Here is an 18,293-nt window from a genome sequence, read left to right as displayed (position 1 = left end):
CTGCCACACTATAGGTCCAACAAAATGGAATACCAGTAAGGATAGAGGGGTCCCCTCCCTTAAAAAGCAAGAGAAATGAAATCGCACTTATTTTTTATGAAATCATGGACATCCAAAGCATTTTGCACGCTAGGAACTGGGCAAGTACACAAAGCAGAAAAATAAAGGAGTTCTTTGATCACAAAGTTTTAGTTATTTTGCTTCTGGAGGCAGCACAGTTGAGCTGTGAACAGGTGACAGCTCTGTATGTTAGCCTCTATGGATATACTGATCATCATTTTACACATACGAAATTAAAATTATATAGAGACAAGATACTTAGCAACATGCGTATGTAGAAATATAATTTAAAGAGCATCCTTAAGTTAGTTGCTTGGTATTTCAGGTCTCTAGAACAATCAAATGTTCTTTTTATTTGTTGCAGAGGTATCAGTTTTCTCAAATAGTTACACACCACTTCAATAGCAGATTGTTGAAAGAGAGGACACACAACATCATCATACAATCAAATGTTCTCGGAGACACTACACTAAGGAACAAGGATGTCACATCCTAATTTAAAAACGTGTCTTTCCCATAAACTTTTATCATCACAAACAATGGGGTGTCCAGGTGAAAGTCTTACAAACCTTAGAAATGTGGATGCAAGTAAGTCAACGTTCACGTATCTGATGCCAAAGCCTGGTTCCCTGAGGTCAACAGCACCACTTTCCACTGGCTTGGTGGGGTCCAGACTACACCCATCAATTCCAAAGCCAGAGGACAATTGCAATTCTTTAGTTTGACCTCAAGTACAATAAGGGCCAAACCCACACCAATTTAGCAAGGCCTGCATCAAGCCCATATCCTTCCTTTCAGCTCTGTTCAAAAACATAGAAGGAAATTACTTAGGTTCTGCCAAAAGAACGTCTAAGGAGGAACTAACATTCACTGATAATGAGTAAGGTCCCCACCCCACTGACATCCTAAAGAGAAAACAGGCTTTATTTTAAACATTAATACATAATTACATGGCATGCAAACAGGTGCCTACAGCAACTTAGAATGGTCAGTTCTGATAGCACAATCACCACTACTTGAATTCTCTGTGCAGCCCAGGTCCTCAAAGTATAGGTAAAATACAGGTTTTCACACCCCCTCCTAGACAGTCAGATTGAAACATAGTTCTGAGTTAAGACTTCTGCTTGAATACAGCATGGAAAAACTGAAAACCGTTCATCTACATTTCTACAGCATGTATCACCTTTGTGCATTAGGTCCCAACCTTGCAAATAACGACCCACTTAACTCACAGAAAACAGGGGATATGCAAATTTATACATACACAGCTGGCTTGTGGAAAGTGTGTTTACAGTGGTCCTAAATTCTAAAGGATGCTCCTGTGCCATTCCCGTAAGCACATGGTGACCTTTTGCATTTATTCTCAGCACTACTGTTCTTCATGACAACCCAGAATTTGTGACTGAGAACAACTTACATCTGCAGCTTTCAGAAACATGACTTTAACTCCTCAAGCAGCTGTTTAACATTGAAGTACAGGAAAACATAAAACTGAAGTCTGTCAATAAATCTGCAATATTATCAAGGATCCATCACACCACCAGATAGCCTGAGAATGCATACAAAGCGGTGACTATCTTTCAAAATAATTATCTTGGTCAGTCTGGTCTAAATGTGTGGGCATCAAGAGGAAAAAAGGCTTTTCAAGAGAACTTTCTTCTAAAACAACATACAAAAATAAAAACCCACAGAATTTGTTATGATTTAGCATTGAATAACATCTTTTTAATGGTTGAAATAAAAATACTGAGATGATGTATCTGTCTTACATTAGCAGAGAACTAGATTTTAGCTTTTAAAATCTTTTCAACTTTTCTAAAAGAAAAAGCCATTGCCCAAGACCCTTGGGATCACTTCATTAAAAACGAGATTTTTTAATGTGATTCTACTTTTGTTTGATTTAACCAGTGCTGGAAGACTCAGTGTCGCTTATTTTCCCTCAAACTAATTTCAATTTCCACAATTTTCCTGCATTACAGAGTGGCAAGATGCACGTGCAAATCCAGTACCATGAAATGGCCCGGATTAACTTGCTTGTTAAAAATATATTGCTATACCACTGCAAAAGTTTTTTTAAAAGGAAATTCAAAGACACATCAAAAGAACAATCTTACTTTAGTACTGGCTGCGTTTATGATCTGCAAGAAAGCTAGTTTAACCACTTTTTTTGATCAATTTGACCGATAAACAAGCCACAATTTGCCAGCAACATCTGAAACAGCTACATGTTCTTCCCTTCCCCTTTGATTTCTGCAGCACCTTATTCTAGCACCACTTCTCCCATGCCCCCGCCCCTTCTCTTCTGGGTTCCTTACAAGCCTCTGATGCAGCTATCAGTGAAACCACAAGGACGCTCACACATACAGAAAGAGCCCTCACCAAAGTGGCAATACATATAAGAACAAGCTTAACTAAGTGCACTGTATTGCTGACATGTACAAGAAACTCAAGTCTACAGCAAGCCTCAAGTCTTTTCTACAATTTTACTGGGGCACAGAAAGTCAGGTCGTCAAGCCATTAGTGAATGCTGATGAGTTCTTCATCAGGCACTGTTTTCTGATGTACCAAAGGGATAGTCTGAACTTGAATTTTGTACTATTGCAGTTAATTTTGCTGAAGATCGTCATCATCATCTGACAAAGCATCAACTTCTAGGATATAGCTGGGCTTCCATGCTCCCATGGCAAAGTATTCCCTTAAAGAACCAGATGTGATCAAAATATGGGAGACTGCCACGACAAGCAAACCAAAACAAGGCTATGGCATGTGTGCAAGACTTACACCAAACCTGACAGAGTTAGGACAGATAGTATTTTCACATATATTAGCCTAAAATACTTCAGCAAGATAAATTAGTCTTTTCAAAACTTCATTATAAAACCACAATCAAGAAGTCTACAGTGACACTGAGGTATTCATGCTATGCTAGATAGCAATATTATATTCTTCCACAATGCCCTTCAACTGAGAAGCACTAACTAGATTTTCTGTCAAAGCTCACTTCTTTTGGCCCTTGTCTAAATTAGATACTGCTTTCTATAACAGCAGCTGTCCCAGGCATCCATGTAAATTTTTTGATTAGCAACAGAGATGCAGTTTATGCAGTTTCAAGACAAAGAAAAAAAAAATATTTTTGCAGAACTCAGAATAAATTAGAAGATAGAACAGCTCTTTATATACCCTTTGTGATAAGCGAGGAAAATTCTGATACTTACTATGTATATGAACCAGGAGCCCAGAGGCAGAACTTGGAAATTAAGTTCCTCATATAACCCTGATGATTTCATAAAGGATCATATACATTCCAAACTTTAGAGATAAGCAATGTTAAATATTAATATCCCTTTTGTTACTTATGATAAATTTGTCTTTATTGAAGTACAAATAATAGAATCCATATGCCCTCTTCTACTGTTCTACAGCACCACATTTTAGGCACGTTCCTTGTCACTTCCTATGTCAGGAGTTAAGTGCAGAGGTCCTTTGGCTCTTTAAGCAAAGGGTATCTGAAAGGCTAATTATAAAGCAAAGTAGTTTTAAGATGAACGTGTAATCTGCAGTTCTAAATATATTAAAGCTAATTAAATTATTAACATCAGAAAGACTGATACTGACCAATAGTTTCACTTAGTGAGACCAGCATGCACTTTGAATTCTGCTTTATATTTTAAAACGGTACATTTACTTCTTGCTGCAACAGCAGTTTTTGAGGGGGTTTGGGGGGGGAGGGGGGTGTTTGGGTTTCTTTTGGACCTGCTCAAGTGGGACCAGAGGAGGCCACAAGGATGATCAGGGGGCTGGAGCAGCTCCCCTGTGAGGACAGGCTGAGAGAGTTGGGGGGGTTCAGCTGGAGAAGAGAAGGCTCTGAGGAGACCTTAGAGCGACCTGCCAGTACTTGAAGGGGGCTACAGGAAAGATGGGGAGGGACTCTGTATCAGGGAGGGTAGGGACAGGACGAGGAGTAAGGGTTTTAAACTGATAGAGGGCAGATTCACATTAGATATAAGGAAGAAATTCTTTACTGAGGGTGGTGAGGCCCTGGCACAGGTTGCCCAGAGAAGCTGTGGCTGCCCCCTCCCTGGAAGGGTTCAAGGCCAGGTTGGACGGGGCTTTGAGCAACCTGGGCTAGTGGAAGGTGTCCCTGCCCATGGCAGGGGGGTGGGACTGGATGATCTTTAAGGTCCCTTCCAGCCCAAACCATTCTGTGATTCTAAGATCTAAAAACAGATCAACTACCTTACTTTAAATCTTCAAAGCAAGCTGATAAAACTATTTCTCTTTTAAATAATTGAAATACTTATTTAAAATTCAAATATGTTCATTTAGTTGGAAGTATTGCAGTGATTTTAAAATGAGGAAATTCTTTACAAAAGGAGGATAGTCTTTTAGAAGTTTGTTATAACAGTGAAAACATCCGCGGTGCATATTAACATGCATATCCACGCATGCATTTTACTTCACCAGCTATTCTCTCTAAAAAGTATACTAACCATATTAATTGGGCCCATCAGTACATCCAAAATTTTGTAAAAATGTAGTAAACCAAAAAAATAGAGTGTTTTCATGGCAAGAACATACACTAGTCTGTTATTAATTATTACAGTGCAAAAGAAAAGAGAGGGAGAAAAGAAAGAAATCAAGATATTAAATACTTTAGTTTTCACAGGAAAAAATAACACAGTTTGAAGAGAAATTTTCCTTTGAACTTGCCAGGAAAAACAAATGAAAACTATCAGCATATGGATTTGAGAAAAAGAGCAATGTTGGCATGGTGACCAGACTGGAGGTTCACAAAAATATCTTGTCTTTAATTTCATGCAGCTTTTTTAAGATTTTTTGTGTCAAGCTATGTTGCAGCACTGCCTCATAATGAAAATAAAAAACACCACCACAGAACCCTCTGCCTGCCACATTTCTGCTTTCCCAGTAATGTAAATGATAATAGAAGAAAACAGACAAACAAACAAAATGGCAGAGATGAAAGAATCCTACGAGTGCCCGTAAGTAGGGTGTTTCCCATAGTTTACCCAGTCCCTCCCCGACAAAGTTACACCTACAAGTAAGCAGACTCTAGCAGGGGCCAGAGCTGTGCTGTTCCACAGCTAGTAACTCTGCAAGCAATCGCTTCCCACAGGGCTACCTGATACAGGTGTCCAGCTTCTTGACAACAGCCAGCCAGACCATTCTGAAACACTGAGCATTTTCTATATACAAGAGCAAATAAACCATTCAGTGGCCCTTGATGGCAGAAGTCATTCAGATGACTGATGGAACTGTCTCACAAGCCAGCCAGATGCCAGCCACCAGACATACTTCCCACGGGTGGTTACCAGCTCCTCCAGACATTTCCTTTGCTACCTTAGGTAGTGCTCAACCACTCTTGGTCCCCTGATCCTCACAACCAGCTCTGAAACTCTCTTGGCACATCCCTAAAAAGAGTATCTGTGAACAGTGGGATAAAGTAAATAAAAACAACCTCTAAACAGTTTGAAGTAGTCCCAGCCCCAGGTATGAGTTGCAGAACCTTTACAGACCGTTTGCTTCTCCTTTATACAGTGGCTGGCGTTAACAAAGCCTCGCTACAGGGGAGGACTTCCTGAGCACTATCTCATTTGGCACCAGTTTGCTCAAGTATACACAGACTGCATTCTAGAAGAAAAACACCCGACAGGCTGGGTCCATGTAAGCCAACCCCAACTCAGAAATGCGGTGCAAGGAAACCCAGCCTAATGCCATGCAGCCAGGAACCAGCCCAGCTCGGAAGCCAGCCCAGCTTTGCTCACTCAGCACCATGCAGAAGCAGGTGTATGACCTTTTGGCCACAGTTGGTGAATTCACACTGCATTTTCTTGCATTTCCTAGCACTACAGGGCTAAGTTTTGCAGCACAAAAATGTTCTTTCTGTAACCCCACTGCATCAATACCTGTAAAATTAGTTTAATTTTATCAGAGCATACAATTTCCAAAACAGGGATTTATCTATTTCACCAGATTTTCTCCAGCATCTACCAAAAATAAACTAAGAGCTCTCCCGAACCAAAGCCAGCAAGAACTTCACAATGGCTGTTACAGTTAGCACTAGTGTTTTGGCTCATTTCTTACTTCCCTCATAGTCATGTACAATAATTAATCAATCGAGACAAGCTCCTCTCACCTCTTGAGGAAGTTCCAGCTTAGACCTGTCATCCAGTCCATTAGAGTGCAAGCCCATGAGGTAAGGGACAGGAGCATCTAGAAAATGAAGGAGGGATGCTGGAAGTATAGGAACATACACATGCTGCCACTGAAATGGAAACATTAGTGCTGTGATGGTCTCGGCCACAGTCATCAGTCTCTGATAATCTGAAAAAGACCAAGGAAAAAAAAAAATATTTCTTTCACAAACATTTTTAAATAAATGAATTGAAGTTAAAGAAATGAGAGCTTGCTTTAAAACGGAAACCACAAAACCCAGTACTAGCTGAGCGGCACCTTAATGAAAGCCCAGAGTTGTACACCCAAGCACATTTTGCTGAAACAACAAAGAGCTCAACGCAAAGTAGGTCATTCTAGAAGTCATATGCAAATGAGCAAACTGAGTCTTAGCAGCCATTAAGTCACCTTCTGCTACCAATATCAGGGTTACCAGGAACACTAGATCGAGTATGGAAGCACCATTGTAATCGACTAAGAACCACATCAGAAATAATTTCTTCTCTCTGTGCTTATGGCTTTCTGCGGAAACCTTGGATGAAACCCAAGGCATCTGGTATCTCTCAGATAAACATTTTTTAAAAGAGTGTTTAGATGTCTATAAAGCATGCTGTATAGCAGCCAACCCAACAGTGCAACTGGAATAACTGTGTAGGGAATAAAAAGGACCAGCTTCGTTTATCCTTTGCAACATATGACCAAAGTCTCAGTTCAACGTAAAAACTAATCTCCTCCTCGAATTTAACAGCAGTGCTAAATGCACCTGTGCAACATGCATACCAAAAGATCTTTTTATTCAGCAGCTGGTGGCTAGAGCAGTTAACATGGCAGTATGCTAGGCCAACACCTTGCCCTCCTCTTTTATACTACAGAATCGTCTTTAACAGGTTTTGATATCAATGCGCCGTTAAGGAGGAAGCAACACCAGATGAACTCAGAGCATGTGGTCTAACACAACTGCTGGAACATTCAGACTGCTTTTGAGCTGCCAGGCTGGAAACAGTATAAAACAAGCTCACAAGACTAAGACAATTCCTACCTTCACTCAAGCTATAAATATACTACAAACTGGAAATATAGGATGCCTTTTTCATGAATCTACAACAATATCCAATTCTAGCCAGGAAAGCTGGGGGGGAATAGGAGGAAGGGAAAAAAAAAAAAATCAGTATCCCTCATATGTGTGTTGGGGTGTGGGGTATGCATGTCTTCTCCTAACATGTTTGTAGAAGTACAGACACTATGAAATTGGAAAAGACACTTGAATGCATGGGTTCAGGTGTTGAGGTTTCTGAAGCTGTTGCACACTGTTGCAGAGAACACATGAAAACTGCAAAAATAACATTGATTCTAAACAAAACGCTCTGAAGAAAAATTAAGCTTAACTGTGCACTTTCTAAGGTTATGGATTTAATTCTATCCTTTAGCCATCCTCCACTCAGACTTTGGATAACAGAAAACAGAAGGCCAAGAAATTCAGTTCCTGGCACTGATGATTAATTTTGTTTGAAGACAAAGTTGCAGAGTTTGGGGTCTGAGGAGTCCCACAACCCAAGAGGAACTCAGCAACAGTTTTGCTAACATCTGCCATAATTCTGCAATGTAGGCTTCTGATTTTTCTTTTCAGATCAAGCTCTGCCGGTGGAAGAGGTTACTGCACAGAGCTATTTGCCACTGCCTCACAGGAGATACACTGTGACTGAAGGAGCCTTCAATCAAAACAAGCAAGAATAGCTTAAACAGTTTAAAGTTTTTGCCAAAAGCTTACTTGGACTGAAACACGTTAGGGAACAATCAATGAACATCACCAGCAGCACTCTCCTATTCTGCCTGGACACCAGGTTCTGCCTACACAATTACGTACTGGTTTGCAGCTTTAATCACAGCCTGACTGCAAAGAAGTGATGAATTAATGATAAGCTTTGGGAAGAGGAAGAATCTATTCCATACCCTATTTTCTTCAGCTTTAAAAGGAATTTTAAATGTAGCTATAGATGTACAATCATTCCAGCTGGTTGGTATTCAGCTTGTTTATTTGAAAGAACACATCTCAGAATAGAAACAGTGTTTTCCTACTACACAAAACCCCCCTGTCTAATCCTGCGGGCTAATTTAAATACAACTTCTCCCTCTGTCATTAAGCTAACTTTAGTATTAGCCTTTCAAGTTAATTACAAAGTAACATCAATAATTCAGAATTTCTATCCACTCAGCAGCTACCTCCTGCAACCGAGTTATCTGCAAATGCAGCTCTCTGATCCTGGATATCCACATGGCTTAAGCCATTCCCAACTATTTGGCCTGCATAGTCACAGCCTGCAAGTAACAATGACTACATTCTACAGGCTTTATGCTCGTCAGGAGCTGTTGGCAAAAGGCAAGGACAAAGGCAAGAAGCCTGCAAACATAAACCAAAATAAATGTTTTCTTAAGTTATACCTATCCTGAGACGGTATGGAGTTTTTTTGTTTTAAAAAAGAAGAAAGGAGCACACTTCTAGTATCAAAGCATTGCCTAATATTTAAAAATAATAACAAAAAAAATAAAATAGGGAAGAAGTGCTTCAGTAGCTGTCTTGCTCTTGTTTTTGAAACCAGAATATGCTTATTCTGATGCAAATGACAGAGTCTTTTGGCCTCGTATTGTACAAGGGCATTGGTAGGGAAAAAATGACATACCACTAGTGCACTAGTTTGGAAAGTACTTAACTGATCACTGTGCAAGGAAAAGAAAATCCATTACTTTTTAACACGGCCTCTTAAGAACACAGAAAAAGGCTGATTTGTTCTTCTACGAATTACTGTAAGTAAAATACATTATCCCTTAAAGCGTGTATGAGAAGTTATTTATACTAATATTTATCTATATCTAGACATCTTTGTTGATCTATAAAAAGCAAGTAAATGCGGAAAAAAGAAGAATTGAGGGGTCTTGGGTCTGGAAAGAGAGGAGCAGGATGGGAAGAAGGTGACAGCTGTAAGAACCATGATTCCACCTCTCCATTCTCACGTTCTACCAGACGGAAGTCTATCAAGTGTCTACAGAAATTCTCTGACTTGGCCAAATTTAAAACCATTACACGATCACGTTCTGGAGTATTTTTTTTTCCCTTCTAATCTTCCTACTTCATGGACCACAACAAAACACTGATGTGTTTGTCAAGTAATGCCCATTCCACGTGCAACCCCCATATTGCTGCTTTAAGGCAGAGAGTTGCCCCTACAGTGGTGGACCATTACCACTGATGAGTTTGGATATCTTCAGAAAGTATATGGATAAACCAGAAAGGTGGGCTGCTTGCCAGGATTAAAGCTTCTCTTTAACCTGAAGGGGAACAGAACGGGGGAAAAATACACCTACAGGCAGGTAGCATGCAATGGAGTCGAGCCACTAGAATAAAGCCTTGCCTAGAGAGTTCGCTTTAGGCATGCATGTTCATAGCAGAAAGCATGGTGTAAAAGAAACGTTTTTCAACAAATTTTTCTGAGCACAGGTATTCAGTATGTCAGACTCCTTAGACAAAACATGTATTTCTTTAATTGGGCCTTTTACTTCAAAAAACCTAACTGCAGTAAGAAAGAACTGTGGTTAGTAGAAGCAGTGGGTCAAAGGACTTCCTATTCATGTTCGCTTCTGTGTCTGAGAGGCTGATTAAAGATGCCTGCACCAAGCTGCAAGTTTCCTAAGTCATTAGAGACGTAAGAAGAAAGTGTCCTACATAAGAGATTAGAGTTGAGCAACATGGGACTAATACTGTAAAGAAATAAAACTAATACTTTAAATCTCCAGAGTGAACATAATTTTAAGCAAGTGAAACAAAGATGGAGAGGAGTGATTCAAACGCAAAGCAGAAAAAAACCTTTATTTGTGCTTAAAAATGGCAGCAGACAGCAAATACCCAGAAATTAAAAACTGTTCAAGATCAAAGTCTGTGGTAGCGGGGCATTACATTTCTCCTTTCATTTTATTTATATATTCTCCTTTTTAGCTGTTTAGAAAATAGCCTTCAAGTAGATTTCACAGCTGTCTTAACTCAGTGCACATTTTTCAGAAGAGCTCTAGGTGCTCTATAGAGATAAGGAATAAGTCCATTTCACAGATACAGGAGCAACATAAATTGCAGGAATGCAAACCAGCTCCCGCTGAACAATCTGGTGAGGGCACTGCTGAAGGCCTCCAGCACCACTGTGTCTGCCAGAGTTCCTCGGCACCGGCTCACACTAGGAACAACTTCAGATTCTTCACTGGTTTATAGGCACCTGCATTCCTCTAACCCTTTTCTAAATGGGAAACAATTCCCTCAACAGGACAATCAAATTGAGGTGTTCACTCCCTACATTTGACTTACACTGATCCAAAACATACAGGCTGTGCCAATATAGTGGGACAAAAGAAGAATTTCCAGAAGCATAAAGTCAGAAATATGTCAAAATCTTAAAGCAAAACACATTCACTGCCAAGCAAACTTATTCCTATTCCAAGGACTGACTGCAACTTAAGATGCCAAATAATTTGTTTCAGAAAGGATTGCATCTGGCAGCAAAGTCTTCCAAGAGTTTTGGGGTTTGGTTTTTTGTTTTTGTTTTTTTTTGAAAAAAAGTAATCTTACAAGTAAACCCTCTGATCCTGACATGTACTGTTCTAAATCTACATCAACCCAATGAGTATCATAATCTCATCCAGCCTAGGAGAACAAGAAATGATCCCAACCACCTCAACTGTCACAGGTTTAAGAACCCAGAGATTTAACAAACCCAAAGGTCATTAAAAAAATTTAACATTTATATTCTAAAGGACAACCTAGACCTCACATTGCTGCATGTGCAAGAACACGAGCAAGCCCTTTACAAAAGTTGAAGCAACTTCTGATTCCACTTAGAATTGAGTGCACTAATCACCTGTATCTCCATTCGACATTCCCTGGTTTACAAACAGCAAAAAACAGATGTTAGTCAACCATACAGAAGAAAGAGCAGAATGTATTAGGAGCATATCCCAGTTTAAAAACCAAACCACAAGACCAACAAACAAAAGCAACAAAAAATCCACAAAAACCTTAACAAACCAAAACAAAGCAAAAGAAGGAAACCTGCTGCCTGGATCCCTTTGAATTCCATATGTCTGTGCGTGCAAACAAGAAACTCAAGTGTTCCAGAGATATTTTAAGCTTCTTCAATTAACCACTGATCAGACACTTGGAAAGCATCCAAGAAAAAATGTTGAACCTATTAATATGACTTGGAAAGAGAACCCAGAACACAGAAGCCTAGTCCAGAAGCAAGCTGAGTTCCAGCCCAGGAGAAAAGAGTACTTGTAAGGCGATGGCCTGACAAGAGATCAGGGAAATCCGTTCCAACATGGCAATGCACACACATTGCTTTTCTTGTGACACTTCCAGCCCGTCAGGCACACGCGCTGCCGCCACAGGAGGTCTCAAGCACAACTGCAGGCCAAGTGGGCTGCGTTCCTCTTCAGGTGGAAGAGCTGGTGTTTGAATCATCCACTGGTGGGACACAGATATCCACATAAACAAACTCTTCCTAAACTGCAAACAACTAAATGCCTAATCCATTTCTGAAGAAACCACAAAAGTTTCATCTGCTAGGCAAGTATTTCTAGATTTTCAATGAATAAGGAAAGCAATTTGGTTTTTAAATCCAAGAGAGTAACCACTATTGAGTACAATAAGGTTTTTTGACTGTGTTTGAATTACTGTATAGTTTTTCTCTGGTAGTTAACAGGGTTTATACAATGCAACAACTGTGCCATAACGCCCTGCTGCCATTATACACTTTTAATCCCCTAGATTATACACAAAAAAAAAAAATCCATCTTTGGCTTTAGTTTACGCACACATCTCAACACACAAACATCTGTATTTCATACTAATAAAAGAATGTTGCTAATAACTGCAGGTTATATTTTATAAATTTTGTATTTTACATATTTCAGTGACAGCTCAATGGAAGAAAACATCAAAACCAGATTTCAGTAACATCACGGACTATCCCAGGATTTCTCTTAGGGTCTTCTAGGCTTCTTTACCATTACTGTAAAACAGTGTTCAAAATCCAGTCTGTCTACTTTAAACCACACCACTATGGATGGGTGGGTCTGGACTAACGTTAGTCAGCTTCGGGGGGGGGGGGGGGGGGGGAAGTAGAAAAATTATCTTTTGGCATAACTCCACATACTCTGTGTTAGAGTAAGAGGATGCAGAGTAAGCAGCCCAGTATTCACAAATTTCAACACAGAAAATGGATACCACTACCACATTACTTATTAATTTATAAACAGATGCTATTTCAGCTTAGTTGCTGCCTATCCTCTTCAAAGCAAGCTTTATCTATGTGACTTCAGCAATAACTGTTTCAAGGCCTTAGCAGAGATTTGGGATTTAAATTCCGTCAAATGAAATTTTTTCAGGTAATTTTATTTCAAAGTAACAACTGAAATGTGACTTTGGGTACTCAAAGAGAAAATTATATTTGCATCGTGAATTCTCCTCCAGAACCATACATAATTAACTATGTATCTCCTCTAAATGCATGGATAGTTTGGCAGAGAGGGGAGGGAATTCAGCTAAGCAGCTGGAGAGGAACATGGGAGAAGGTATATTACTCAATCCAACAGCACATTTCCAGAGACAACAATAAAGGGGACAGTTAGTCCATCAATACAGAAGATTATGTGAAAGCCCAAAGTTTTAAGTTTCGGTGTCTAAAAACAGGAGCCAATGCAACACTCTGCAACTCCAGTTCTTTTCTTTACCTTAAAACCTGCACATAGATCAGCCTGACTGAGTTGGCATGCTAATACCACTTTAATGCAGCTATTCTGTTGCTTGTGTTTTTTAAAATTCAAGAAACAAAAAGACCTTGTGCCAATACACTACAAGAGGAGAACAGAAACCAAGTACTCACGCTGTGAATAAAGCAGTATCTGAAATTCCAACAGGGCACAGGTAAAGAGTTGAACCACATTTTCTACTCCAAGCAATTCAAAAACTTCTTTAACCGGAAAATCAAATAATGGTAGTTCACTGGTGCTTGGCCTCTGGCAGATAATTGGTCCATAAACACCTGAAAACTTTAATGACCTTCCTGCTGGAGGAAGAGGAACCTCATAGAGAATATTGTAGATGTAGCTTTCTAAAGGTAGAGGTGGCGGCTGAGGTGAAGTCACTGCTTGGTGAAGTTGTTCTAGCACTTTCTTACAAGCTTTCATGAAAGACATTGGAGTAATCAGACAAATGCACTTTGAGACATAGAGTGTGTCTCTGCTGATGTCATAGGAGTTAAAACGCTGTAGCTTTGAAACAGAAGTGCCATTGCAGTCTCCAGTGCTGCTGCAGCTATCTTTGTCATTTGTGGGTGGAGTATGAAGAATGTCATATTCAGCATTGTGCATATGATACAATGTCTGCATTGCACTGCAGATCTGTTTGCTAGTAACCTCCTCAAAAAACGTGAGAGAAAATCCAAATGTCCGTGAGCCATCTTCACGAGTAATAATAAAAGAGTGGAACTGAGGTTCTCTGGAATCCGCTTGTGTCTTGAAAGCAAGCCCTTTAGGCATACACAGCTATAAAAAGGGGGAAGGGAGATAATATCCATTAAAACACACTTTTCTCTTCCCCTGACTCCAGAAACAATGGTGAAAATAGGATTTAGAATCCACAGACTGCCGTCACATCTCACTTTACATTCTATTAGGTGTTACATCTCTGTACAATACAGCAATACGTATCTAAATCTGAAAAACTAAAGGAACATATTAAAAGGGCTGTGTGCAGTTCCTATTGAAACTCATCACCATTTTGTTACTAACCTCAACAGGAATAAAATAACAGAATCCAAACTCAGATAAAGGAAAGTATTTTAGTCACTAAGACCAGAAACCTGACAGAAAAAAGCACTATATTTTATCTAAATTAAGAAACCATACCACATTCCATTAAACCGAAAAATCATACGCAAAGAAGATTCATTAATTGCAGACCACTTTATTTCTCTATCAATTCTCTACAATGTAACAAAAAATTTGTAAAAGAACGAAAATCTCTCCTAGGGACTTATCACTTAAAAGTTTTAACTTAATTTCCTTTAAAAAAATAACCCAATTAAATGAAAAGTCCTTTAGAGCCTGCACAATTGAGAGAAATTTGTTATTATTTCCAATCTACAACAGACTTCACGCTTTTTGTGTCAAAGAAAACACAGATAAATGCCTTCAATTGTTAAGGTAGATTTCTGTGTTAAAAACAAAAACCATTAAGTGATACTGACCATTCCCACTGCATCCTGGTCAAAAGGGTTCCATTCAACATTCTCAGGATAGCGAGCAAGAACTTTGGATTTAAATGTGCGTCTTAGTGGAGTCTGTTCAAAGTTTTCCCCTGCAGGTGAAAGAAAAATACGGAAGTAAATATTTCATTCTCTTTTTAAGCTCAAACAAGGCCAAAAAGCAGGACATCAGCAGGTAGATGTGAGGATAAGTGAATTAAGCACACACTCCTTTTAAGAGAAACAGAAAATGCAAGACAGTTAGTTAGCATATCGTCAGACTGCAGATATTAGCAAGGATTAGCATTGTAACATTTCTATGTCATTAAGTATCTGTGCTTTTCCTTAAGTGTGACTATCTTGAGATTGTGGTCATGACAGCCATTCTCTAAGCTACTCTTCAGATATGTCAGATTCTTGTTAAAGCATAGCTAAAGCTTCAGTTTTGGTAGAATTTCGTTACTGAAGAAAAGCACAAATAGACAAGATGCAAAGATGATGCAAGTTTAAGATAGACATACAAGTGGCATCACTTAATTTCTTCTTCAAGACTTAGGAAAAAGGGTATCCACCATCTATTACAAGAAGTTAGCTGTGAAGAGAGTCTAGAAGGTTAAGAGATCAAGAGCCACATAAATGCCCACGAAGATAGGGTATCAGATGAACAAAAAATTGTGCGCTTTTTTTCCCCACGCTTTTTCCTTTACCTTCTGTTGCACTTGAAATGAAACGGCTGGCACCATCTCGGGTTTTAGAGGCCTGTATATACTGGCATAAAGCTATATAACAAATAAAAACAACACTGCATTATAAATTTTATACTGTCGACTGCAATTACGTAGCTAACATATACCAGTAAAAAACATACAAGTATTCTATACAGAATTAGCATGCATAATAGATAGTCTACTGTCCTAATATGCTTTTCATGTTACACAAATTTCTCATTTCAGGTACATATTTCTCGAAGGAGATGATCAGTATGTAACAGAAGCTCATAGTTCCTGTATATATAACCAGAATACTGATGCAACAGTAGGAAGTAGTTGCTTGTTAAATGGAAGTTTTACATGTTAAACTATAAAATACTCCCAAAGAACAGATGATTAAACTAACCCCAAGGACAAGACCATTTCAGGGCTTTAAAACTGTATGAATTTAAGTGGCATGGTCCAACTTTTCAGAAATGCTATCCACACACGAGGCTGGCTGATATGGTCTTGGTTATAAGCTCTCAAATTTCCTCTAGAGCAATGACTGCTCATTGTGATAGCACAGACCTTCCTGCAGTAAATCTTCTGAATGTGTGTAGTTGCTTTAAAAAAAAATGCACACAACTGCATATCTTAAAATAAGCTTAGCTATCTTACTAGAATGCAATTAGATAAATGAGCATGCAGCTGTTGACAGCTGCACTAACAATCAGGCACAATTGCATGAAATCGTGTGCTTTAAATAAATCAAACTATTTCAGCAACACCTGCAAAAGAGAAAACACACTTCAACTCCTCGCTTGTTTTCTTACATGGAGCAATTACATGGCAATACAAACTGATTTCAGAATTGGTTGGGTTTGTTCTGTACTTTTGCAGCAATATTTAAAGTTCAATTTCTCAGCCAACTTAGAATCTTTATTTCGTACAACATTTAATTCCACAAAGTAGCCATACACAGAGATAGTTATAACACTCCCTACAGACAACAAAGCATCTAACAAACACATTACACCAAACAAAACTCTGTTTCCATGGAATGCTTAATAAGTCCTTTGACAGTTGAGAAGTCATGTAACTCTGGATTTTGTTTAAACTAAGTCTTAAATATTACCTCGAACAGGAACTTATCATGAATCAGGACCTAGGACAGGTCTCACAATACCCAAAATATTCCCATCTATTTTGCTAATCCTTTGGTTTTTAGCACTGAACTTAAAGGAGGGATTGTTTTCCTGTTTGTCTGAAAAATCTACAGCTCAGCTGATTTTCATACCAAACCACTCAGCTACATTATTTATTACTTTGTTCAATAATATCATTGTTCAGAGAGAAACAAAATGCTTATTTGGGAAAATCTGAAGCATTTATAGAGAGAGGGGTAGTTAGGAAAAAACAGAACACAACTTCACTGAAATATAACCATCATGGGAAAGAGCAGAGCCAATGACAGAAAACATAACAGCACTTCCACAAGAGCTAAAAGCAACCTTTAGAGATGAAAATAAGCATTTAAAAGAAACAACCAATTTCCCAGAAAGAGAAAGAAAAATGGACATTAATAGCACAGGTCTATTTACTGACACAAACATGCACTCAAGTGAAGAGAGTCCTCTGTAAAAGAGGTTTTAAAATAAGTCAGGAGATTTAACACACCTACTATTTTCTATATTTACATCTGTGCAGATGATGTAATGTCAACTTTTAGATAATTGAGCGAAAACCTCAGACATTTACTAAGCTATTTTGTTCCTGTTTTTTTTTCTTCCACATACATGTAAGGGAGAAAATATGTGAAGGCCAAATTTTCTCCTGAACTTGGAAACCACACACCACAATCACTGGGTTCACCTATGTGGAAGGTCATGCATATTTTGGAATTAAAATCCGTGACTCAAAGACCTTTTTGTTAAGATGATTAATACTGCAAAATACATGATGCCGCTCTTCCCTTCTGATTAAAAAAAAACCAACACCGAATGGATGCTTATATATTTTAAAAACCTTGCCCCATCTCCTCCAAAGACACATTCTGTCCAACACACACTTAAATTTTTTAGAGCTGAAGTCTGTCTATAAGTTAATGAAAGCACTGAAATTGGTTTCTGGAAACCCATTGAGGCCTGATCCAGACAGAAACATAAGGCAACACTTAAATGCCTTCCTGTAATTCATCAAACAATTCAGCTGTTGCACAGACACTGCTCTTACCAGAGTGTCTCCATTTTACACTTCTTTTCTAGAGCCACCCAGCTCCGATACCATATTTCTCATGTTGACTTCTGCACGAGCATGATGCTCATTTTCTCTTTCACGGCAGCACAGTCTTCCATCTTTAGCTATCTCTTTTTGTAAGAACCTTCATGCTTATAATACAGCAAATCACTGGACCTTCAGGCTGGGCAATGCTGACTTCCAAAGATACCAGTAGGGCAGGGAATCTCAAGTGACAGCTCACCAACAACACCTGGAAAGTTCAACCCAGGAACAGAAAGGTGATCTGTGCAACTCCAGGACACTGGCCACGCTGTTTTCTTGCCACTACAACTAAAGAGAACCTGAGGACCAGCGAGTCCATCGCCTACACTCCCCCTACACTTCTCTCACTAAATATCTAGTGGTTCTCACTAGACACCCATCAACAGACAGTCAAAAAAAATTCCACAAACAATACTTGCTTATATCAGGAGTCAAAAAGCAATTAACCCTAAATTTATGATCAGTTAGAAGCGTCAAACACAAACACCCTGCTCCAGCAAAATACCAACTGCCACACATCTCCAGCAGGCAAAAATAATTCATGGTTTCAAGATCTGCATCTGTGTGGATTAGACATCTGATTAATTTAGTACTAATTGAAATGGGTTTAATAAAACCACTGAAGACAAGAGCAGGTTTAACAAATGCATGAGATGAACCCATCAGCAAAAATGGACAGTTTTATTCTAGAATAACTGAGAAAATGAAGACGTAGGAGAAGATAAACTGATAAAAATATGATGTATCCCACAAGTTTCAGAGTGAGTACACGTTCCCACAATTA

General features: G+C 38.9%; 1 protein-coding gene across 7 annotated transcripts in view; it reads right to left on the bottom strand.

Moving 5' to 3' along the window:
- The window catches only part of DENND5A (DENN domain containing 5A), a 69,133-nt gene that overhangs the window by 35,352 nt on the left and 15,488 nt on the right, over positions 1–18,293 (bottom strand). For 4 of the 7 annotated variants that reach the window (XR_012625455.1, XM_074842504.1, XM_074842500.1 and 1 more), the window contains exons 2-5: positions 15,245–15,316; positions 14,541–14,650; positions 13,176–13,836; positions 6,215–6,402 (exon numbers count right to left, since the gene is read on the bottom strand). Coding sequence is in view for 6 of the 7 variants with exons in the window: in XM_074842504.1 (XP_074698605.1) it covers positions 6,215–6,402; positions 13,176–13,836; positions 14,541–14,650; positions 15,245–15,316 (1,031 nt within the window). In the remaining variant the exon portion in view is untranslated. Of the gene's footprint in view, positions 1–6,214; positions 6,403–11,625; positions 11,756–13,175; positions 13,837–14,540; positions 14,651–15,244; positions 15,317–18,293 lie in introns of those variants that run through there. The other 3 variants (XM_074842501.1, XM_074842503.1, XM_074842505.1) reach the window with 2 other exon arrangements.

This window comes from Strix aluco, chromosome 16 (assembly GCF_031877795.1).
Source record: "Strix aluco isolate bStrAlu1 chromosome 16, bStrAlu1.hap1, whole genome shotgun sequence".
Lineage (NCBI taxonomy): Eukaryota > Metazoa > Chordata > Aves > Strigiformes > Strigidae > Strix > Strix aluco.
The sequence above is the reverse complement of the archived record's forward strand: the minus strand, read 5'-3'. Positions and strand labels throughout refer to the sequence as shown.